We start from the raw sequence: 24,105 nt of genomic DNA, 5'->3' as shown, positions 1-24,105 counted from the left end.
ACTTGGGCTGTGTCAGGAAATGCCAGAAGGGCCTCGTGTGTTTGGATTTAAAAGTTTCAGTCAGCCTCAGAGTTGGAGGCCTCAATTCTAAAGAAAGCAAAACCACTTTAGTCACTACGGGTAAATATGATCGCCGAAGCCTCCTCCGCCTCCAAATTTAATGCACCGGCAGGCGGAAGACCTATAGGGTCCGGTTCAGAAAAGGGCCCGTCAGGACCTCGAGCCCAGGAATAAAAGATCCTGGGGATCCTCCTGGCCGCCCGGTTGGAAAGGCAACATCGCAGGCCGCCGGCTCTGGACACTGATGACCCGGGCCCTGCTTCGGCCCGGGCGAAGAGGGAAACTGAAAGGGCTGGTTTTTCCTTGAGGGGGAACGATGACTGCAACGCACCGGAAGCGGCGCGCTGAGAGGCTCGCGGGTGCGGCGGAGACGGTCAGTCCGGGAGGCGCTGGGAGGGCTTCCTCAGGGTTGTGGGCTAGGAAGGCCGCCGCAAGGTGCCTCCTCACATACCCCTCGCGGGCCCAGCAGGCCAACAGCGTGGGGCGGCGGCGACGTCGACGGCCGGGGCTGGGAGCGCTGGCGGCCGGGGTCCCAGCCATGGCCGAGTCTGTGGAGCGGCTGCAGCAGCGGGTCGAGGAGCTGGAGCGGGAACTGGCCCAGGAGAGAAGTCGCCGGGCCCTGGGGGGCGGCGATGGAGGAGGCGGTCGGGCCCGCATCGAAAAGATGAGCCCCGAGGTGGTGGATTCCAACCCCTACAGGTGACCTGCGTGGCGGGGCGGGGAGAGGGGCGAGGTCACCGTCTTCAGGTGGTCAGGAGTGAGGCGCTCCCCGCTGCTGTCCAGCTCACACGGCCTCGCACCTCCCTTTTCTTGTTTTGGGGTCCTGTTCCCAAACGGGCAAGACCAAGTCTTAGTACTGGTGAAACGTGTTCTTCCTTTTTTTAAAAAAGCCAACTGAATCAGCCATATGGTGCTGCTCCTGTGCTTGCTGAGGACACGTATTCAGTTAACTACCGCCCCTGCTTCTATTAGTCTTCCTCGCTCAGCGTAAAACTGAGAGTAAAAACTTTCAAAAGACACCAGATGTAAAACCCGCTAAGCATAAACTTGGGAGCTTCATAAAGTCTTCTCAGTGTTTCTTAAATTGGGGGCATGGTGGAAAGAGCTGGATTAGCTCTAAAACCATTGGACTTCCCCAGGCCTGTCTGCTCCTCTCCTTTCTTCTTTTCCTAAGATTTGTTAATTCAGCGGGCGTGCACTGTCACTTTTCCTCTTCACCACAACCCTAGGAGATTGCTACTATTATTTTATCCCTAGTTTATAAGTGAGAAAAATGAGGCTTAGAGAGCTGCTGTGACCTGCCGCAGGTCATAGAGCTAACAGTAGCTAAAAAGGCCTGGACTGGCATTAGGTTTGTCTTACTCCAAAGTTCACATGGAACTGTCTCCCCAGTAAAAATAAATAAGCCATTAAGTAGTGTGGCTAAAAACTGGATAGTTTTAGAGTAGGTGAAACAGGAAAGATATTGTTGCTCTTTCTCTTCGAAGAGCAGGAGAGTTTGGATTTTAAAGAAGGGTTTTATTTATGACATATAAAGCCTCAGTGGAAGTCTTAGGGTGCGTGGTTTTTTTTTTTTTTTTTTTTTTTTAGCTGTACGCGGGCCTCTCACTGCTGTGGCCTCTCCCGTTGCGGAGCACAGGCTCCGGACGCGCAGGCTCTGTGGCCACGGCTCACGGGCCTAGCCGCTCCGCGGCATGTGGGATCTTCCCAGACCGGGGCACGAACCCGTGTCCCCTGCATTGGCAGGCGGACTCTCAACCGCTGCGCCACCAGAGAAGCCCTTTATTATTATTATTATTATTTTTTGCGTGGTTTTTTTTTTTTACAACCTAAAATGCAGACCAGTATTTAGGCACAAAGATGTTAATTACAATTTTATTTGTAATAGAAAAACCTGACCAAAATTATAATTGTTCCATAATTACAAAAGAGTTCATTTTAACTCAAATTAAGTGAAATCATGCCAGATTCTTGCTTTTCTCTCATTAATATTACTACGTTTTTTTTTTGGCGGTACGCGGGCCTCTCACTGTTGTGGCCTCTCCCGTTCAGGAGCACAGGCTCCAGACGCGCAGGCTCAGCGGCCATGGCTCACGGGCCCACGGGCCCAGCTGCTGCGCGGCATGTGGGATCCTCCCAGACCGGGGCACGAACCCGTGTCCCCTGCATCGGCAGGCAGACTCTCAACCACTGCGCCACCTGGGAAGCCCTATCTTACTATGTTAAAAAAAATTTCTTTTTCTTTTAGTTTTGAGATATGAGGTGTTAACCATCCAAAATTTTTAGAGGTTGAATAAGCATGAATTGACATCTCTAATTAGAATGAGTGGGAACTATTCCATTTGGCATTCTTAAACATTTTTCAATTTTATAAATGAAAATTTTGAAATATTCCCTCCAAGAAAAGCAATGTGGATCATATATTTATTTTTTAAAATAAGTTTGTTTATTTATTTATGGCTGTGTTGGGTCTTTGTTGCTGTGTGCGGGCTTTCTCTAGTTGAGCGGGGACTACTCTTCGTTGCAGTGCACGGGCTTCTTATTGCTGTGATGGCTTCTCTTGTTGTGGAGCACAAGCTGTAGGTGTGTGGGCTTCAGTAGTTGTGGCACGTGGGCCTCAGTAATTGTGGCTCGCGGGCTCTAGACCTCAGGCTCAGTAGTTGTGGTGCACGGGCTTAGTTGCTCTGTGGCATGTGGGATCTTCCCAGACCAGGGCTCGAACCCATGTCCCCTGCATTGGCAGGCGGATTCTTAACCACTGCATCACTAGGGAAGTCCGATCATATACTTAGAATCATCTTTCAGATATCATTTTAATGTGAGATGATTCCTTGACATTGTAATGACCACAAACCTAACATTCAGAACTCAAATTTAAACATTTAGTATTTTCTATATTATTTGCACCATTTGTCTTTATTAAAACTGCTACTTAGGAGATGGCTGTTGTCACCCAAAGCTCTGCACTAGTACATGGAAATTTGATAAAGGTCAGCCTTAAGTTTTTGAATTGTTGTTCATTCAGCAAATATTTAGTGAGCACCTTTTCATCTCCAGCTGGATAATGTTATCTACCACTTATTATTATGCATAGACACTGGGAATACAAAGTAGACATGGTCATTTCTCTCCAGAGGTTACCAGATGAGTGTGAGATAGAAAAGTAAACATGGGATTGCAATATGAGTGGTAAGAAATATGATAAAGTATTGATACATGGTTATCAGAAAAAATATAGGAGAGGGATTTGTAGGTCTCTTACATCATTTTAATTGCATCAGGTGATACAGTAGAAATATAATATAAAGCCCCTGACTCTCAAAGACCTTTTGCTTTAGTTTGGGAGATTCACTGCTTGTAGAATAATGATCAACACAAGTAACTGTAAAATTGTGTGGTATGTAATATAATTAGAAGCATGTTGACTAAATGAAGAGGTGAGGAGAGGCTTTGAAATTAGAAAACCTGGTTTTAAATACTGGCTCAGAAACCCAGCTCTGAATAATTGTTTGCCATTTAGCTAATCTTGGGCAAGTTAATTAACCTGAATCTTTTCCCCCATTCATAAAAGGAGGTTGCATTCTTCTCAGCATTATATATAAAGATTAAAGAGAGCATTAAGGTAAAGATGGCAGATTGATCACAGGCATATATTATCACTGTCTACCCAATCCCACTAAAATGAAAGTAAAGGAGTTTTTAAAAAGGAATAAACCCCCACTGAAAAAAGAGGGTTTCTATAAGTAATTGGGGGATGGGTGAGTCCCTGTACTTAAAAGATTATAGTTAGACAGTTTTAGAATCTAGAAAAGGGATGGATGACTGATAACTGATTTAAAGGATCCAAAGAAATTGACTCTAAAGGCTGCAACCCAGTTTATACCACAGAATTCCCCAAAAGCTCAAGAATAGGCATAGTATTTCTAGAAGGGCTTAAGGTAGGGCTAAGAAAGATATGGCTGAAAATCTGTTGAAGAAACAACCCAGGTTCACTACTTCACTTTGGGTAGCTGGGCAAATGCCTCTTCTCTGTCAGGAGAGAAGACTAGAGATTTACTCATTGGAGAGTAAAATAGAGGATTTATATTAATAATTGAAGCAAGTCTTCATACCTGAAGAAAGGGGATTAACTAAATGTTTACATACTGAATGCTAGGACTCCCAACCTTGTTCTTCCATATAACACCCCCAAACTTACAGGCATAAAGACTTTTCAGGCTGGAAATTGAAAGATTCTTCTCTGGGGAATCTGAGAGCACCAAGAAGAGAGACTGAAAGACACTGACATTGTGGGTTTCTCAACTGATCACCCTACAGTGAAGCCCAAAGTCAAACAAGCAATGCCCACATCCTTGCCTTTATTAGTGTCTGGCTTTTAAATATGAGCAGAATAAAGGATGAGAGAAGCTCCTAATGTGAAAGAAGGAAAATAAAATTAGTTATTTGAATAGACTATGTAAGGGGAACACAACCCAAATATTATTATTAGTATCTTCAGAAAGGAAAGATGTTATATAAATGAAACAGGACAAGTTACTACAAAAAGAAATCATTCAGATAATTGAAAAGAATTCTTGCAAATGGAGAATGATAACAAAAGTGAAAATCTCAATAGAAGATTTGGAAAATAATGTTGAAAGAAATCCAGAGAACAGAGGAGAAAACTAAAATGGTGGACAATAGGAGAAAGAAATTAAGAGTAGAGGACTAGTCCAAGAGGTCTGACTTCCAAATAATAGAAGTTTCAGAAAGTCCAGGAAAAACAAACCAACCAAACAAGGACATCATCACGTTATTCAAGGAAATTTCCCAGAACTGAAAAAACATGTTTCCTATTTGAAAGAGTCCAACAAGTACTCAGCACAATTGATGAGAATAGATTCACTCTAAGGGACATCATGAGATTTCAGAAGCTAGAAGACACCTTAGAAATTTTTTTTTTTAACATCTTTATTCGGGTATAATTGCTTTACAATGGTGTGTTAGTTTCTGCTTTATAACAAAGTGAATCAGTCATACATAAACATATGTTCCCATATGTCTTCCCTCTTGCGTCTCCCTCCCTCCCACCCTCCCTATCCCACCCCTCCAGGCTGTCACAAAGCACGGAGCCAATATCACTGTGCCATGCGGCTGCTTCCCACTAGCTATCTACCTTACGTTTGTTAGTGTGTATATGTCCATGACTCTCTCTCGCCCTGTCACAGCTCACCCTTCCCCCTCCCCAACACCTTAGAAATTTTGAAGGAAAATGTTTCTAACAGAATTCTATACCAAGTTAAACTGTCAACTAAGTGTGTGTGTGTGTGTGTGTGTGTGTGTGTGTAGGTGTAGCTTTCAACGATTATGTACCCTTCAATTTGTCATTTTTATAATACATTTCTAAAAATAGAATTTTGATAAAACATTTTTAAGAAGTTTGGTAAATAACATTTTCAGACACACATGTTCTCAAAATTTACCTTCCTTGTACCCTTTACAAAGCTATGAGAAGATGTTCTTCCAACCATAGCAAGAGAATAAATTAAGAAATAATCTACAGCAGAGGCTCTCAAACTTTAGTGTGCATCACAATTACTTGGGGAGCTTGTTCAAACACAGATTGTTTAGGCCCCACATCCAAAGTTTGATTCGCTTGGTGATTATAGGGTGGGGACTCAAGAAATGATATTTCTAGCAAATTCCATAGGCCACTGATCCATAGGCCACACTTTAGAACCTTTGAGCTCTAAGGTACCAGAAGCAGGAGATTAATACAGGATGAAGAATTGAAGAGAATTTGTAATATGATGAAGGGAGAATGCAGGATGGGAGCTGTATGTGCAGTAAATGTGCACATGGGGACATGTCAGAAGATTCTAGTATATCTTTAAGAAGAAATTGCTAGAACACCTCATGTATATGACTGTATCTAGAGGAATTTTAGACAACTGGGGTTGAATTTGTGAAAATACATAGAAAAGTAAACATAAGAACAAACACAATTATTAACTTCAAGGGTGGGGATCATACAGGAAAGGGTAAATTCTAATATACTACATTGTCCAGTTGTGAACAGTATTAACATCTAACCAAAATGACCATATAACAATATCAAGAGGCTGGTGAGATGGGAAATATTTGTGTTTAATGATAAAGAGTGAAATCTTCAGATAGTACCTAAACCTGAAAATCAAGAAATAACAGTGTTAGCATGTTACTTAGAGATATCCTGGTAACAGAGTTAAAAATGAGTGAGGAGAGGAAAATGGGGGTGCAGGCCAGAACACTGCTGAGTTTCCTAACAAGCCTAATAGAACTATTTGACTCTTAAAGTGTAAACTAATGGGGATTGTATGTATATGTGTATAGTTTTAAAGTATATGTATTTTTAAAAAACCCTAAAATACTGAAGAAGATAACAGACTAGCAGTAACTAGGTAAATACCTCTTAGAGTCCTTGGTATAAGAGGTGCTTACTGAAAGTAGACATTATCCATTGTGGGCAGAGGCAACAAGTGAATGGAATTCCAGCCATGAGATTATTCTAATGTTAAACATTAAATTTGAGTTAAACATTAAATATTTACATATACTAATAAGCATGGGAAAATGTTGAAATTTCACTTTGACCCATTCTCTGGAAACAACATTTGAGTCAATAGGTCTCAATCTTGACTGCACGTTAGAATGTATGAGGAACTTTTAAAAAATCTTGTTGCACAGGCTACATCTTGGAGGGAGGGTATTCAGGCATCAGTGCTGAAGTAATTTAGTTTCATCTGGTAAAAATTAGCTGAAAGATTTCTCTCTCTCTCACACTTACTGTTTCTTCTCTCACAGTTTATTTTCTGTGATGATGTATGTTTACCTATATCACTATTAATTAAAAGTTTGTAAGCCTTAAAATATTTCTTTCCTTTGTTTTAAGCCGCCTGATGGCATTGAAACGAATGGGAATTGTAAGTGACTATGAGGTAAGATAAACCCTTCCAAGTTTTTGAAGATGATTTCAGTAAATGAAAATAACTTCCGATGACATTTCCGATGAAGCATTATTGTTTATTTATTTATTTATTTTTGGCTGCATTGGGTCTTTGTTGCTGCGCGCAGGCTTTCTCTAGTTGCGGCGAGCTGGGGCTACTCTTTGTTGCGGTGTGCAGGCTTCTCACTGCGGTGGCTTCTCTTTTTGCAGAGCACGGGCTCTAGGTGTGCGGGTTTCAGTAGTTGTGGCTCGTGGGCTCTAGAGCGCAAGCTCAGTAGTTGTGGCGCATGGGCTTAGTTGCTCCACGGCATGTGGGATCTCCCCGGACCAGGGCTCGAACCCGTGTCCCCTGCATTGGCAGGCAGATTCTTAACCACTGTGCCACCAGGGAAGCCCCGATGAAGAATATTAACCAATACATATATAATTTTGCATTTTACAGAAAATCCGTACCTTTGCTGTAGCAATAGTTGGTGTTGGTGGAGTTGGCAGTGTGACTGCTGAAATGCTGACAAGATGTGGCATTGGTAAGGTAAAAACATCTCTCTTTGTCTATCATTTAGGGAACCCAATCACTTCTGGAGTAAATCAGGTACAAATTAGAATTTCTTTTCTCCTTACTAATGGCTTATTGATTTGTGGTGTATTTATTTATTTAATTTTTTTCTATCCCGGGTTTTTTTGTTTTTTAAATTGGGGTATAGTTGCTTTACAATGTTGTTTTAGTTTCTGGTGTCATCGAAGTGAATCAGTATATGTATACATATATCCCCTCCCTCTTGCACCTCCCTCCCACCCCCTTACCCCCCATCCCCCCGCATCCCACCCATCTAGATCACCACAGAGCACCAACCTGAGCTCCCAGTGCTATACAGCAGGTTCCTACTAGCAGTTTTCCACATGGTAGTGTATATAGGTCAATTCCAATCTCCCTATTCATCCCACCTCCCTAACCCCCCCTGCGGCATCTGCATGTCTGTTCTCTATGTCTGTGTCTCTATTCCTGCCCTGTAGATAGGTTCATCTGTACCATTTTTCTAGATGCCACATATATGCGTTAATATACGATATTTGTTTTTCTCTTTCCTACTTCACTCTGTATGACAGACTCTAGGTCCATGATTTGTGGTGTATTTATTCAGGTTGTTTTTTCTACCCCAGTGGGTGGGGTTAAGACATAAACCCGCCCAAAAGGAAGCTAATATTATTACTAATTAAACAAGGACTATCTGATTTTGTTCAGGAACTTTTCTGTTGGGATTTAAGTGTTTTAGACATACAAGTTTAGGAAGAAGGCTGTTAAATTGATAAAGTGTGTAGTGAAACATTGAAACATCCAAAAAAATTTTTTTAAACACAGTTTTTATATAAGACAAACTAGAAAGCATGTACCTTTCTTACTCTTGAATTTGAAATGGTGAATGCTCCAGAATTTTTTTAGCCCATACTTTTTTTTTTTTTTTTTACTTTTTTCTAAAATTTTTTTTTTTGGCTGTACCGTGTGGCTTGCAGGATCTTAGTTCCCTGACCAGGGATTGAACACCCAGGGCCATGGCAGTGAAAGTGCTGAGTCCTAACCACTGGACTGCCAGGGAAGTCCCATACTATTTTCTAAAATTGATTTGATTGGGTAGGAAGGAGAAGTTAACTTTGTACCAGAAATCAGCCTACCAATCTTAGATTTGTAAAGCCAGAGTCCATGATGTTAGATAGATAGTGGTTGAATACATAAGTTTTCCACAATTGTATATCATTTTGCTAAACTTTGTGGAAAAATGTTTGCTTTATCAATGCTTTTTAATATGTTGGTCCACTCCATGCCCCAAATTCTTAAAAGGAAGTGGCTTCAAAGTTGGCACTTATTTATCAATATAGAAAAGACAACACCAAAATACTAAAAATGTTTAACATTTTAAAGGCTTTCAAGAAGTTTATAAAAGCTAGCCAGTAATTGCTTATACCGGACATATATGCCTTGGCTGATTGATCAAGGGTGGTAGAGATCATGGAGATTTGCTGGTCGCAAGTTTGAGTGTGCACTAGAATCACTTGGAAGGCTTATTAAAACAGATTGCCGGACTCTACCCCAGTGGTTTTGATTCTATAGGTTTCAGGTGGACCTAAGAATGTGCATTTCTAACAGGTTCCCAGGTGGTTCTGATGATGTTGTTCCGGGGACCATGCTTTAAGAACAGCATCACCTGGGAGCTTGTTATAAATGAAGATTCCTAGGCCCCACCCAAGACATGCTGAATCAGAATCTATATTTTAACAAGAACTCGAGGTGATTCGTAGGCATATTAAAGTTGTGGAAGTACTCCAGTATTTCTAACAAGCTTCAGGTGATGCTGATGGGGTTATCCCAGGCCCCATTTTGAGTAACAAGGGTCTAGAACAGTTAGCAAATATTTCTGTAATTAGAATCACCTTGTATGTTTAAAAAAATTCTTAGGTTCGGATTGCACCACATAATAGGTTAATCAGAACCTCTGGGGTTGAGACCTACACATTTGTATTTTTTAAATACAGTGGTTCCAGTGTAAACTCAAGTTTGTAAGCTAAGGATCTACATAGGTAAGTTTCAGAACTCTTTCTTCAATATGTAAAACAGAGAAACAAGAAGCTGTTTCATGGGGTTGCGTAGGGAAGTGGAGGATTGGAGATCCAGAGCCCACTTCTTATCCCTGAAAGTTCTGGTGTTCCTGGGGCACACTGAATCACCAGATCTAGATCAACTGCCTTATTTTACAGATGAGAATACAGTCCTAAACAGTGAAAGTGACTTACCCAGAAGCAGATCTAATTAGTGACACGGTTACTACTCACACCTCCTGTCCCCAAATATAGGATTTCCTACAACTTACTCATAAACCAGCTATGAGGCCGAAACTCAAATTTAAAACTTGGCCTGACCTAATAAATATTGTTGACTGAGGTTAAGTAAACCAAATTTTGGAGACTCTAGGTAGGGTTAGAAAGTTTCATAGAGAGTATAAGTGATATCTTTTCTAGCAAAATACTGAGAGTTACCTATGTGTTGTTTTTATGGGCTGGGTAAACATTTTTTAGTTTCTGAATTGAGAAGAAGAAAATCCCATTTTTGTTTTTATTGTTAGATTTAGGGTGCTGAGAATTATATTACAAAGTCACAGAATTTTAGATAAAGAAGGGACTTCGGGAACTGTATATCATTTTTACACTGCTTTGAATTATTCCATAGGTCTAGAGGCTCAGTTTTTTGTTTCTTGTTTTTTTGGTTCTTTTTTCCATCACTTTAGATAAATTGCATTGCTCTGCTTTCAAGTTCATTGATCCTCTTTTTCCCCTGCAATGTCTAATCTACTCTTAGTCTCATCCAATAAAAATTTAATTTTAGATAATTAAAAAAAAAAGGAACTGTGGATATACTTGGGTTCAACCTGTTCTTACTGATAAGAAATGGACCTTTCGGCCATTTTAAAGTTGTGTGAGTGTGTTTGACAAATGCTGTCATGCCTAAATATATAGCAGGAAACAACAATTAACTGATTGGTTAATAATTCTGTTTGGAATAATGTTTTAGCCGTGGCATGAGTATATATAGTGCCTTATTCATGAAAGGAATTGTGTTATACTATGGTTTTAAGTTACAGTATTTGTTTTTATCTTATTTAAAAATTTCATTTATCTAATGGGTTCTTGGTTTTTAGCCAAACATTGGAATGAAGTAGGATTTTGGCGCAGTTTGTAAAAATTACAGTGAAATGGAATGAACATTAATTTTTGAGCTAATCATTTAGAGAGGCAGTACAGTGTTGTGTTTAGGGTACAGATGCTGGATTGAGAATGCCTGAATTTGAATCTCATTTTTACTACATATTAGCTGAGTGGCTTTTGGGCATGTACCCTAGTTGTCTTATTTCTAAAACGAGGATAAGAGTACTTATATATTGTATGGTCACTAAATGAGTTAATATATGGCACCTAGTATTTCAGAATTAGTATTATTACTGTCAAACAGTTAAACCCATCAGGTGGAAAGCTGACTAGTTTGTTACTTCCAGTTTGTTTTTTGGTACGTTTTTCATCAGAATACCACTATTTTCATTTTAGTTGCTACTCTTTGACTATGACAAGGTGGAACTGGCCAATATGAACAGACTTTTCTTCCAGCCTCATCAAGCAGGATTAAGTAAAGTTCAAGCAGCAGAACATACTTTGAGGTAAATGGAATACCAGTTGAAGGCAGTGAAATTGGTGAAATCTTCCTGTGTGTATTTAGTATGAGTTAAACTAACATATAAATGCACCTGTATTTTCCTTTATAAAAATGCAGGTTTCACTTATACAAAAAGAATTTTCTTACCTCTTTGATCTGGGTTGGCAGCCTCTTTTTTGAGAGTAAATATTTTATGCTTTGAGAGCCATATGGTTTCTGTCAAAACTGCTCAACTATGCAGTTGTAGTAGCTGTAGGCAATATATCAATAAAAGTGAATGAGCACGACTGCTCCAATAAAAACTTTATTTATGGACTCTGAAATTTAAATTTCATATAAAATTTCACATCATGAAATATTGTTCTTCTTTTGACTTTTTTGTTTTCTTGCAACCATTTAAAAATGTAGAAACTATTCTTAGCTTGCAGAACTTACAAAAAAAAAAAAGGTGGCAGGGTGGTAGTCAGATTTGGCCCAAGAGCCAGACTTTGCCAACCCTTACTCTAGGACGGTTCTTTGTGGTCCTAAACATATTTGCACTGAATTGGATAAGAAACAAAGAAGCTCTTCTGTCAGGCTGAACTGTAGCTAACAGAGGTAATAAAGGTTTAATTCCCAACACATAGATTGTGGGAATATTTTTGTAATCCTTCTGACAGTCTACGTGTTTTGAACCTGGTCCTTGAAGTGGGGCAAAAGAGGTAGAAGAGGACTTTGGATTTTCTTTGAGTGGCTTGAATGCCATTTCTCTAACATCTGTTAAATGATTTTTAGCTCTTTTAGTTCTTTATCTTGCTTTCTCTTACTGTTTTACTAGTAGTTTTTATAATCATTCCATTTTTCCCTCTTAGGAACATTAATCCTGATGTTCTTTTTGAAGTACACAACTACAATATAACCACAGTAGAAAACTTTGAACATTTCATGAATAGAATAAGGTAAAATTTTATTTATGAATATTTTGCACAATGTCCAGCTCATTTTAAGTATTATTAGAAAATCTGTCAATGATTAATTAATTCACTGAGTTGGTAGGTTGATATATATTTTGTTTTTAAAATAGTTTTTAAATTTTTTGTGTAATTTTTATGTATTGGGAGCTCAGTAAAAAACATATATTGTCCAAAAAACTATAGTAACAACACAATAAAAACAAATCTAAAAAAACCTGTTATTATGATATAACAAGGGGCCTCAATTATGAGTTCTGTGTTATAGATTATACTTCTATCTGAAAGTGGTTTTCTGCAGACTAACACCATTGAAATATTCGATTGTATTCAGTTAACTTTATTACATTTACATTTGTAGTGAAACATGAGTAAAAGTCTGTGAAAGCTGATAGGGAAATGGTAACTTTTGTGAACAGATTTTATATTTCTCACACCCTTTTACATCTTGTATAAGAAATACTGTAATATCATTGATATTATGTTCGTAATAGTGAATACTCAATGTATACTGGGTCTTTAATATTAAATGCTATGTTATAATTATACTCAAACATTTACTGAAAGACTAAATGTATTGACTGAACAAATAAAGTCTAATTAGAGTGTATTTTGTGTCCTGATTTTTTTCAAATAAAATTTATTTTCTTTGCCTAGTAATGGTGGATTAGAAGAAGGAAAACCTGTTGACCTAGTTCTTAGCTGTGTGGACAATTTTGAAGCTCGAATGACAATAAATACAGTGAGTATTCCTATTGTATAATGTGTTATATTCATGGATTTATCTATTTTCCTGTATATTCTGTCAGTATATATTCCGCATTCTGAAAATAGTTCTGCATTTAAACCCTTTGATAATGTGTTTTGTTTGTTTTTAATGTTCTCTTATCCTGTTTTTGAAATTTATTCTAATGTGACCTATCTAGCCTTGTTGGTGTGGCATATATTTCAGTATCCTACTCTCTCTTATGCCAATAGAGCAAACTAAAACAGCAGATAATTCTGATGTACAATTCTTAAAATGAATGAATATCTTATAATACTGTCTTATTCTTGGTCGGCATTGGTTTTTACTTTTGTTGATTTATTTTAAGTAAATGTATAAATGTGTATAAATTGCCCTACACACATGATTTCTCAAAACTAAAACTGAATTCTTTTTCTTTTGAATTACTGTGTTTTCAACTTTGCAAATGACATTTTGCATTTTTTTGTTGCTGAAATTATTTTAGAAAAATGAAGTTTTACATTAATCTAATAAGAAATCCAATAAACTATGGTTCAATTTAATTAGATATTTATATTGACTGCTTACCTGAATGCTATCAGTTTCTTTTTTAAGGAGAGTGGCGATTGCTAAGGAATTCCATTATTTACAACTTTCTTCTTTGTTTCTGAAAATTAATTTTTAAAAACTCTTTGTAATTCATTTAAACTCCAGTTTTTCATGAAAAGAACTTATGGTAAATTACTTCTTGCTTTTTTATGTTCTTTCTTGTGTTTTCACCTATTTCTATTAAGGCTTGTAATGAGCTTGGACAAACATGGATGGAGTCTGGGGTCAGTGAAAATGCAGTTTCAGGGCATATACAGCTCATAATTCCTGGAGAATCTGCTTGTTTTGCGGTATGCATGATTCATTTTGGGTTATTATTTTTCACTGTTAAGTACTGGAGTTCCTAGGGGCATTGAAAATGTTTACAATTCGAAGAAAAGACCAAACTTTGAATGAATTTGATGGAATATTATTTGGAATAACTTATACTTTTTTCCCTTTCTTTTGAAATATATTTTCTTTTATTCTTTTTCATGTAGTGTGCTCCACCGCTTGTAGTTGCTGCAAATATTGATGAGAAGACTCTGAAACGAGAAGGTGTTTGTGCAGCCAGTCTTCCTACCACTATGGGAGTGGTTGCTGGGATCTTGGTACAAAATGTGTTAAAGTGAGTGAAGGATAATTTTTCTGAATAGTCTTGTTTGCTTTTGACAAACATTTCAAATATTGGAATTACTAGCTAAGTATTTAATTTGTTTTTTTAATTTTAAATACACATATTTAAAAATTTTATGTATAATATGTGTATACCTTTATATATAAATATATTTAATTTAAATATATATTAATATTACATATATCAACAAACATATATTTGTGTTACTCTCTATTTGGCATAGTTCTTGTTCAATGGTACAGTGGTATTGTATATTTATTTATGAAGCATTAACCAAATGATTTAAATTTCTGCACATCTGGCCAAAGTGTGAAGACCCATAAACACACTCGCTTCCACTGTCTTGGTTTAACATTTCTAAAAATAATGTGAATGTGATTAAACATTAACTAGGGTTATATCTCTGCTATCCGTAAACAGATACCCAGCAACCGCACCATCTGAACTATAACTAATATAGACAAACGTTTCTTTGAAGCTAAAATTAATGTCATAGAGGTTTTTTGTTTTGTTTGTTTTTTGTTTTTTGTTTTTTGCGGTACGAGGGCCTCTCACTGTTGTGGCCTCTCCCGTTGAGAAGCACAGGCTCTGGACGCACAGGCTCAGCGGCCATGGCTCACGGGCCCAGCTGCTCCGCGGCACGTGGGATCTTCCCGGACCGGGGCACGAACCTGTGTCCCCTGCATCAGCAGGAGGACTCTCAACCACTGCGCCACCAGGGAAGCCCTGTCATAGAGTTTTTGAACCAACTCATACTTTATGAAAAGCAGAACTGCTTTAGTTGTGCCTTGACTCAGGCCATTTTTTTCCCTCACTTTACAATGTTAATAAGCTTGGTTATGTTTCTTAAGCATCCAGTATAATAAGAACAAATTGCAGGGCTTCCCTGGTGGCGCAGTGGTTGAGGGTCCGCCTGCCGATGCAGGGGACACGGGTTCGTGTCCCGGTCCGGGAGGATCCCACGTGCTGTGGAGCGGCTGGGCCCGTGGGCCGTGGCCGCTGGGCCTGCGCGTCCGGAGCCTTGCTCCGCAACGGGAGAGGCCACGGCGGTAAGAGGCCCGCGTACCGCAAAAAAAAAAAAAAACAACAAAAAAAACAAATTGCAACATGTTACAGGGAGGCACTCTAATATCATTTATCAGCCATCAGCAAAGAAATACCAGAATACATAAGAACCCTCAAGGCAACTGTCTGGGGCTGTTTCAGATGAGACAAATAGCCTGTCAAATTTCAGTAGGTCTTAATCTAAACACAACATTTTACAGTATGTTATGAAGAAGGGAAAAAAAAATCATGGCTACAAAGTATTCTCTTACCAGTGTGTCATATCTAGCCAACCCTCTATTGATGGACATTTAGGCTACTTACAGATTCTTTTGCTATTATTAACAGTGCTGCAAAAAGCATCTTGCATATATCTTTGTAGAGTAGATTTTTGTACAGTGTGAATTTTTAGAAGTGGAATTTGAATTTCTAAGTTTATGCAATACTTACTTTGACAGATATTACTAAATTTCTCCTTCAAAAGGTTGGTACATTTCCATGACAGTGTGGGAGTACCTGGTTTGTCCACATTTTTGGTAACATTGGGTGTCATCAAACTTTTTTTTTTGAAGTATAGTTAATTTACAGTGTTGTGTTAGTTTCAGGTGTACAGCAAAGTGATATATATTCTTTTTCAGATTCTTTTCCATTATAGGTTATTACAAGATACTGAGTATAGTTCCCTGTGCTATACATTAGGTCCTTGTTGTTAACCTATTTTATATACAGTAGTGTGTATATCCCAAACTCCTAACTTATCCTCCTCCCTCCTCGCCCCCCTCCCACTATCCCCTTTGTTTTCTATGTCTGAGTCTGTTTATGTTTTGTAAATAAGTTCATTTGTATCAATTTTTTAGATTCCACATATAAGTGATATCATATGATATTTGTCTTTCTCTGTCTGACTTCACTTAGTCTGATAATCTCTAGGTCCATCCATGTTGCTGCAAATGGCATTATTTCATTCTTTTTTATGGCTGAGTAATATTCCATTGTATATATATACCACATCTTTATCCATTCATCTGTTGATGGACAAGGTTGCTTCCATGTCTTGGCTATTGTAAATAGTGCTGCTGTGAACATTGGGGTGCATGTATCTTTTTGAATTAGAGTTTTCTCTGGATAGATGCCCAGGAGTGGGATTGCTGCATCATATGATAACTCTGTTTTTAGTTTTTTAAAGAACTTCTGTTCTGCATAGTGGCTGCACCAATATACATTCTCACCAACAGTGTAGGAGGGGTCCTTTTTCTCCACACCCTCTCCAGCATTTATTATTTGTAGACTTTGTGATGAAGGCCATTCTGACCAGTGTGACGTGATACCTTATTGTGGTTTTGATTTGCATTTCTCTAATGATTAATGATGTTGAGCATTTTTTCATGTGCCTATTGGCCATCTGCATGTCTTCTTTGGAGAAATGTCTGTTTAGGTCTTCTGCCCATTTTTTGATTGGGTTGTTTGTTTTTTTGATATTGAGCTATATGAGCTGTTTGTATATTTGGAAATTAATCCCTTGTTGGTAGCATTGTTTGCAAATATTTTCTCCCAGTCCGTAGGTTGTTTTTTAATTTTTTTTATGGTTTCCTTCACTGTGCAAAAGCTTTTAAGTTTAATTAGGTCCCATTTGTTTATTTTTGTTTTTATTTCCATCACTCTAGGAGACAGATCCAAAAAAATATTTCTGTGATTTATGTCAAAGAGTGTTCTGCTTATGCTTTTCTCTAGGAGTTTTATAGTACCCAGTTTTACATTTAGGTCTTTAATCCATTTTGAGTTTAGTTTTGTATGTGGTGTTAGAGTCATCAAACTCCTTTATCTTTGTCAATTTGATAGGTGAAAAATGGGTATCTCATTTTAATTTCCAGTTGTGAAAAGGGTTGAGCACTTATATTTTTCTGTGAATTGTCTTCTCACATCCTTTGCTCAGTTTTTTTTGTCTTTCCTTGTTGTATATTAAGAACATGCATTCGCAGATTTTTTCCTTTTGTTGTTTATCTTTTGTACATGATTTTTCAGCTTTTCTATAAGCTTCTAAAAGGAATCAGATTTGACTGGAAGGGGAGCACAGGGAGCTTTATGGCATACTGGAAATGCACTATACAGTCTGCCCACCATTTCCTTGGGTTCTGCATTTGTGGATTCAACCAACTGTGGATCGAAAATATTAAAAAAAAAAAATTCCGGAAAGTTCCAAAAGCAAAACTTGAATTTGCCACAAGCTTCCAACTATTTATATAGCATCTGCATTGTATTTACAACTATTTACATAGCATTTACATTGTATTAGGTATTATAAGTAATCTAGAGATGATTTAAAATATATGGGAGGATGTGCACAGTTTATATGCAAATACTATACCACTTTATATAAGGGGCTTAATTTTGGTATCCTGTGGGTGGGGGGTGTTCTGGAACCAATCTCCCATAGATACTGAGTGCCAACTATATTTTGATCTGGTAGTGAATATTACATGGGTGAATACTTTTGTAACATTTTATTGAGATTTAATACAAATTTAAGATTGTAAACTTTGCAGCAAGTTATATATAAACAACTTTAAAAAATTAGATTTAGTACCATATCTCAGAGATTTTTAAGATACACTTCTGCCACATAACTTCTGTGAAATTAATATGCTTCTTAAAGTTGTTGACATGTCATAGTTTAATTGGCAGCATTTTATCTTTATTACATGTTCAAAAAATAATAGTGCATTCTATGGTTGATGAAATGGAGTAGCCTTTCTTCACTGCATTAATTCAACAAAATCTACTATAAGCCAGGCCCTGTAAACAAGATAAGAAATTTGTTTTCTGGGTTGCTTGTTACAAAAATCATTACCTTCTTTAAAGTCATTTTTTAAAAAGTCAGTTACTTTTTTTCTAATACTTTTATGGTTTTATTTCTTTAGTTAAGTCTACTTTGATTTGTTTTTCTAGGTTTCTGTTAAATTTTGGTACTGTTAGTTTTTACCTTGGATACAATGCAATGCAGGATTTTTTCCCTACTATGTCCATGAAGCCAAATCCTCAGTGTGATGACAGAAATTGTAGGAAGCAACAGGAAGAATATAAGGTATATGTCAATGTGTCACAATGCATGAGAGATCATATTGCATAGGACAATAACTTAGAAAAAATTATTTAGATTTGGAATACAAGGTAAATGGATTCTGGATTTTTAAAGGTTTAATTTATTCACCATAATTTAACATGAAAATTCTGTTCAAAGTCCTTTCTTGCTTTTGGTAAGATAAAACTGTCTGAATTCATTAAAAAAAATTTTTTTTTTAATTTTAATTTTTTTAAACTAAAATATACTTGATGTATTGATACAATATTATGTTAGTTTCAGGTGTACCACATAGTGATTTGACATTTGCTTACATTATGAAATAAGCACCATGATAAGTCCAGTTATCATCAGTCCCCATACAAAGTTATTACAATATTATTGACCATATTCCTTATGCTGTAAATTTTATCCATGACTTATTTATTATATAATTATAGGTTTATACCTCTTTATCCCCTTCACCTGTTTCACTCCCCACCTCCCCTATGGCAACATCATTTGTTTTCTGTATCTGTGAGTCTCTTTTCATTTTGTTTTGTTTTTAGATCCCACATTTAAGTGAGATTATATGGTATTTATTTCATTTAGCATAATACCTTCTAGTTCCATCCATGTTGTCACAAATAGTAAAGATTCTTTTTTATGGCTGAATAATATTCCATTGTATATATGTACCACATTTTCTTTATCCATTTATCTGTTGATGGACACTTAGGTTGCTTCCATGTCTTGGCTGTTGTAAATAGTGCTGCAGTGAACATTGGAGTGCATATATCTTTTTTTTGTTTTGTTTTGTTTTTTTGTTTTTTGCGGTACGCGGGGCTCCGGATGCACAGGCTCAGTGGCCATGGCTCACGGGCCTAGCTGCTCTGCGGCATGTGGGATCTTCCCAGACCGGGGCAAGAACCCGTGTCCCCTGCATCGGCAGGCGGACTCTCAACCATTGCGCCACCAGGGAAGCCTGCATATATCTTTTGAGTTAGTGTTTTTGTTTTCTTAAAAAAAAATACCCAGAAGTGAAATTGCTGGATCATATGGTAGTTGTATTTTTAATATTTTGAAGCACCTCCATACTGTTTAGTGGCTGCAACAATTTACAGTCCCAGCAACAGTGCACAAGGTTTCCCTTTTTTCCATATCCTCGCCAACACTTGTTATTTGTTGTCTTTTTGATAATAGTCATTCTGACAGGTGTTACCTCATTTTGGTTTTGATTTGCATTTCCCTGATGATTAGTGATATGTGTCTGCTAACTATCTGCATGTCTTCCTTAGAAAAAAGCCTATCTGAATTCTTGGTTCTGATCAATTCTGACTGATGTTTCAGAGAACTGAAAATGAGTAAAAACACTGATACTGTTTGATTTCTACAGAAAAAGGTAGCAGCACTGCCCACACAGGAGGTTGTTCAAGAAGAGGAAGAAATAATACATGACGACAATGAGTGGGGTAAGAATTGTTTCATAAATTGAAATGGCAGCATAAAACAATCTTTTATGGGAGGGAAACTGATTATAATTAAGATATACAAGTTTTTTTTTTTTTTGCGGTATGCGGGCCTCTCACTGTTGTGGCCTCTCCCGCTGCCGGAGCACAGGCTCCGGACACGCAGCCTCAGTGGCCATGGCTCACGGGCCCAGCCACTCCGCGGCACGTGGGATCCTCCCACACCAGGGCACAAACCCACGTCCCCTGCATCGGCAGGTGGACTCCCAACCACTGCGCCACCAGGGAAGCCCGATATACAAGTTTTGAATGATTATTGCTCATTAAGTTCCTTAAAAACTGTTTTAAGATCAAGTTTAACCTTACAGGTATTGAGTTGGTATCTGAGGTTTCAGAAGAGGAACTGAAAAATTCTTCAGGTCCAATTCCTGACTTACCTGAAGGAATTACAGTGGCATATACAGTTCCGCAGAAGGTACATCTAAAATGTTTACCATAAGTAAATATAAGAGAAAATTTCTATTTATTTTCTTTCATCTTCAACCTATTTTATAATGCCAATGCAGTATTTCCTATTTTAGGTGTTTTACATTATAGGCATTAAGATTTGTGAAAGAGAGAGTTATTCAGTGTTAATATGGAAATACAGGCACAGCACAGTTTAAACTGTTTGAAAACATAGATGTAAAATAGTTTTGCTCACTCATTTGTGGATCAAGTGAAATAGATTTTGATTAAATGACAGTACCATTTTTTTTGTATATTGATAAGTTTTAGCCACAATATCATTTAAAAATACCACTTCTGTAGAGATCTCAAGAACATTGAAATTACTGCTTGTCTATCCTAAAAATTAGAAGGCATATTTATTAAAGAAATTGTACTTTGTAAACTTGTTGAACATGGTTAAGGCTTACTGATTATATGTTCCTAAGCATTAAGAACTTTATTTAATGGGTTATTTTTTCACCATGTTTCCCTCATTTATGGATAGCAAGAAGATCCTGTACCTGAAGTAACAGTGGAAGATTCTGGTGAAAGCTTGGAAGACCTCATGGCCAAGATGAAGAACATGTAAATAATGGACTGGCCTGTATTGTATTTCCTGTGTCTAAACCTGTTCCCTAGCAATTAAAAAGAAAATCATTTAAAACTGAGAAAACTTAGGGCAACATCAGTTGATGTATAATCTTCACTGAATTGTTATACTGTTTAAAAATGCTGTGACTATTGCTTGTTACTCCCCCCCACCTTCAACTAAATCAGAAACTCTCCTAAAACTCATGTTTCATTCTAGTAAGAAAACTTCAAAGGATTATTGCAGGCAGTTATAAATCTTATTTAAAACTTAGCCATTGAACTGTTTTGGCCTTTTGGGAGGGGTGGGAAGAAAGGACCAATTTGATTTGCCTGAGGCCATGGACAACAGAATAGTGTGTGGTCAAATATAGGGAAAGGACAAGAGGTACAACCTATTGATTAGAGCCAGCAGGCATCTACTCATTGTGTTTGGAATTGCTCTCTACAGGAAAACTGCCCACTACTACTAACTTGAGCAACAATGAATTTCAAATAGTAAACCTATAAAATAAAAACATCCTTTCAGATGTTTCCTGATGAAACACAAGCTGAAATACAGTCATTGGAAAAGTTTGTAAACCTCTGAATTATATATTCAAAACAAGACAGAGGCAAATAAGAGGAAGCTTTCTTCATGGATAGACAGATAAAGATATTTTCAGGATGTACAAATTATATTTCTGCACTGATTAAGAAAAAGCATATCATCTATGGAACATATATCTGAGTCAGTGTGCTTTATTGAGCAAAAGATAAATTTAGGCTAAGATCATCTAAATTATACCCATCATATGGGCTACCTTCTAATACTTTATTTTATTTGAATTTGATTCCGTGGGTAATTAGACATTGGCAAAGGTTTGTCCTGGTTAACAGACAATAAAAGAGGTCTAAATTGCCTCTGCAATGACTGACATGTATTTCTTCACAGGGAAGAGTGTATTTTCCCTGATTGTGACCACTAAATCGTAATTTGATAAACTGGTTTTCTCTGGATTTTGCATACAAATAATGAAGACTTAGAGAACGTTGTTGGAAATAAATTCCTAATGGTTTGGAGACTAATAAAGACACCTGCATGTGTAACCATTATCTGTAGGCTGGTACTATGCTAGTCTCCTATTTTGATGACTTTTTTGCTCTGAAAAGATATAAATGTCTAAATTCTATGTCTAGGAGGAAAATGTCATTAAAAAATTAAAAGTGCATTTCCCACTTGTAAAGTAAAATTCTAAAAATAATTTCAGAAAGCCCCAAATATCAAATATGTTTAATATATTAGCTTTGAGATTTTAGCATACTGCGATTCTTATGTTTAGAGTGATGTCAGGAAAGTATGGGGATAGTTTTTCTAGCCTTGAAACATATTTACGTTGCCTTAGTAGGTCATTTGTTGTTTAAATTTTTCGTGTAGTCATCTGTAAAATAACTTTTCTAGTTTCTAGAGATGCTTTGAATTTCAAAAAAGAAATGCAGTCTTTCTAAGTCCCATTCCTTTGGTATACTAATTTGGTACCTCTGGTACACTAATTTGGTAAGGCTTTTACTTATAAGTTTATATAGTTTGATAAATAGCTAGAATCTACTATCCTTTTTTAAAAAAATTTTTATTGTAGTTGATTTACAATATGCATTAGTTTCAGGTGTACACAAATTGAAACAGTTATACATATACATATTAGAACCTGCTATCTTCTAAAGACCTTTTTTTATCTGTTCTTAATTTGGCACTGTACCCTGCTGGTGTCTTATACTGTACCAAATCTTATCTAATTTTTTTGTCTTATATCTTCCATTAAAGTTATTATTTTAGCAGAAAAAAATCTGGTAACAAGTATCTTTTGTAACCTAGAGAGCTCTCTTGACAATCTGTATGCCATGAAAACTTGTATATATGTAGGCAGCTATGAAAAATTAATCATCACTGGATTTTACATTACTAAATAAACCCATAGTGCTTGACCAGATTTATAACACTATTGTTTCTAGTGTGAAAGATGGAAACACTCCCAAAATTGCCTTAGCACAAAGGCTCTAAATTACAGTAAAACAAACAATATGTTCAACTTTAATCCCTTGTTAATTGTTAGTGGGAAGTTAATTTGTGGTATTACTCAAATGCTTTATGTAAATAGTAAAAAAAAAAAGTAATGTAGTATGCGTTTCTTTATGTAAAATTACTCCCTGAATACCTATAAACACACTGACCAACCCAAAAAGGTAATAAACATTTAACAATATTAATGAAGCTTTGACCACCCCATCACATTTTTTTTAATATTTTTCTTTCTGTAAAGTATTAATGAATGAAAATTATAACTACCATAGTTTGGAGCCTACCAATTCCGATTTATAAATGTCTGAAAGCTACATTTTTCATTGTGAAAGGTGTATATTAATGTGCACATAATTATCCTATTTGAGTACCTCAAATACAAAGAAATGACTGTCTCAGCTATTTTTATCTTTTTAAGTAGGCATTCTACATGAAAACATTTGAGTTGATAGTATAATTAGACCAAAATATAGTCCTTTTTTAAAAATATAGTCTTAAATTATATTTAAACTTAAACCTTTTGAAGTAGTCATCATCCCCCAACAAACTTACCATAAAGTCACTTTGAATAATATAAGTTTTCACTTTTTGTATATTTTTTAAGTCCAAATTTTATAGGAACAAAGAAAGAAATGCATATTATTCTTTTGCTATTTTTTCCTTTTTTCAGGATTCTTCTAAAATATTAATCTCAGATTATTTCCTAAAGTTTAAGCCATTTAAATTTAATATATTACTTATAGTGTGTTAAATTTCTTATACCACTAAATAATCAAATTTTAAACTCTAAAAGATTAATTCTAAAATCAATGTCTGGTATATTTGAATTCAATTACTTTGTGCCCTTCACAGCTAGTATATTTGTGAATTCAATTACTTTGTGCCTTTCACAGCTGGCCATAACCAGAAAGATGTGTTATGGTTATATTTATCTTCTTTTTTCCCTCTTGAATTTCTCTCAGAAGGGGGAAGAATGATGCTCATTTTGTAAGATCCTACCTCATTTCTTTTAAGTCGTCACCACTCTCGTGCCTTAGAATTAGACCACTGTTTCTCAAACATATGTGCATATGAATCTGGGGAGAGGCTGTCTGAATTAATTAGCTCTCATGTGGCGCTGATGATCCTGGTTCACAAACCACCTTGAGTAGCCAAGCCTTAGAGAACATGAACCAAAATCCTACGGAGTCACTGAAGCTCAAGTTGAGCAAACTACTCAGTGAATACTGACAACATTCTAGTCTTTTTTGTAATGTTCAACATTTTTCTTAATT

At 36.8% G+C, this 24,105-nt stretch overlaps 1 protein-coding gene across 5 annotated transcripts; it reads left to right on the top strand.

Moving 5' to 3' along the window:
* Window positions 1-5: 5 nt before the first annotated feature.
* UBA5 (ubiquitin like modifier activating enzyme 5) lies at window positions 6-22,742 on the top strand. Of its 5 annotated transcripts, XM_067737798.1 has the most exons (13): window positions 6-433; window positions 530-759; window positions 6,971-7,016; window positions 7,467-7,556; window positions 11,117-11,226; window positions 12,074-12,160; window positions 12,830-12,914; window positions 13,694-13,798; window positions 13,988-14,115; window positions 18,115-18,250; window positions 19,623-19,698; window positions 20,064-20,170; window positions 20,690-22,742. In XM_067737798.1, exons 1-13 carry the CDS (start codon window positions 377-379, stop codon window positions 20,771-20,773), a joined length of 1,341 nt encoding a protein of 446 aa, XP_067593899.1. In that variant the 5' UTR covers window positions 6-376; the 3' UTR covers window positions 20,774-22,742. The 5 variants fall into 5 exon arrangements, with proteins under 5 accessions (XP_067593899.1, XP_067593898.1, XP_067593902.1 ...); XM_067737797.1 differs by having other exon boundaries at window positions 6-759; XM_067737801.1 differs by lacking the exon at window positions 530-759 and having other exon boundaries at window positions 7-433.
* Window positions 22,743-24,105: the final 1,363 nt, after the last annotated feature.

Source organism: Pseudorca crassidens, chromosome 5 (genome assembly GCF_039906515.1).
Source record: "Pseudorca crassidens isolate mPseCra1 chromosome 5, mPseCra1.hap1, whole genome shotgun sequence".
NCBI lineage: Eukaryota > Metazoa > Chordata > Mammalia > Artiodactyla > Delphinidae > Pseudorca > Pseudorca crassidens.
Note: the sequence above shows the minus strand (reverse complement) of the source record. Positions and strands in the feature narration are given on the sequence as shown.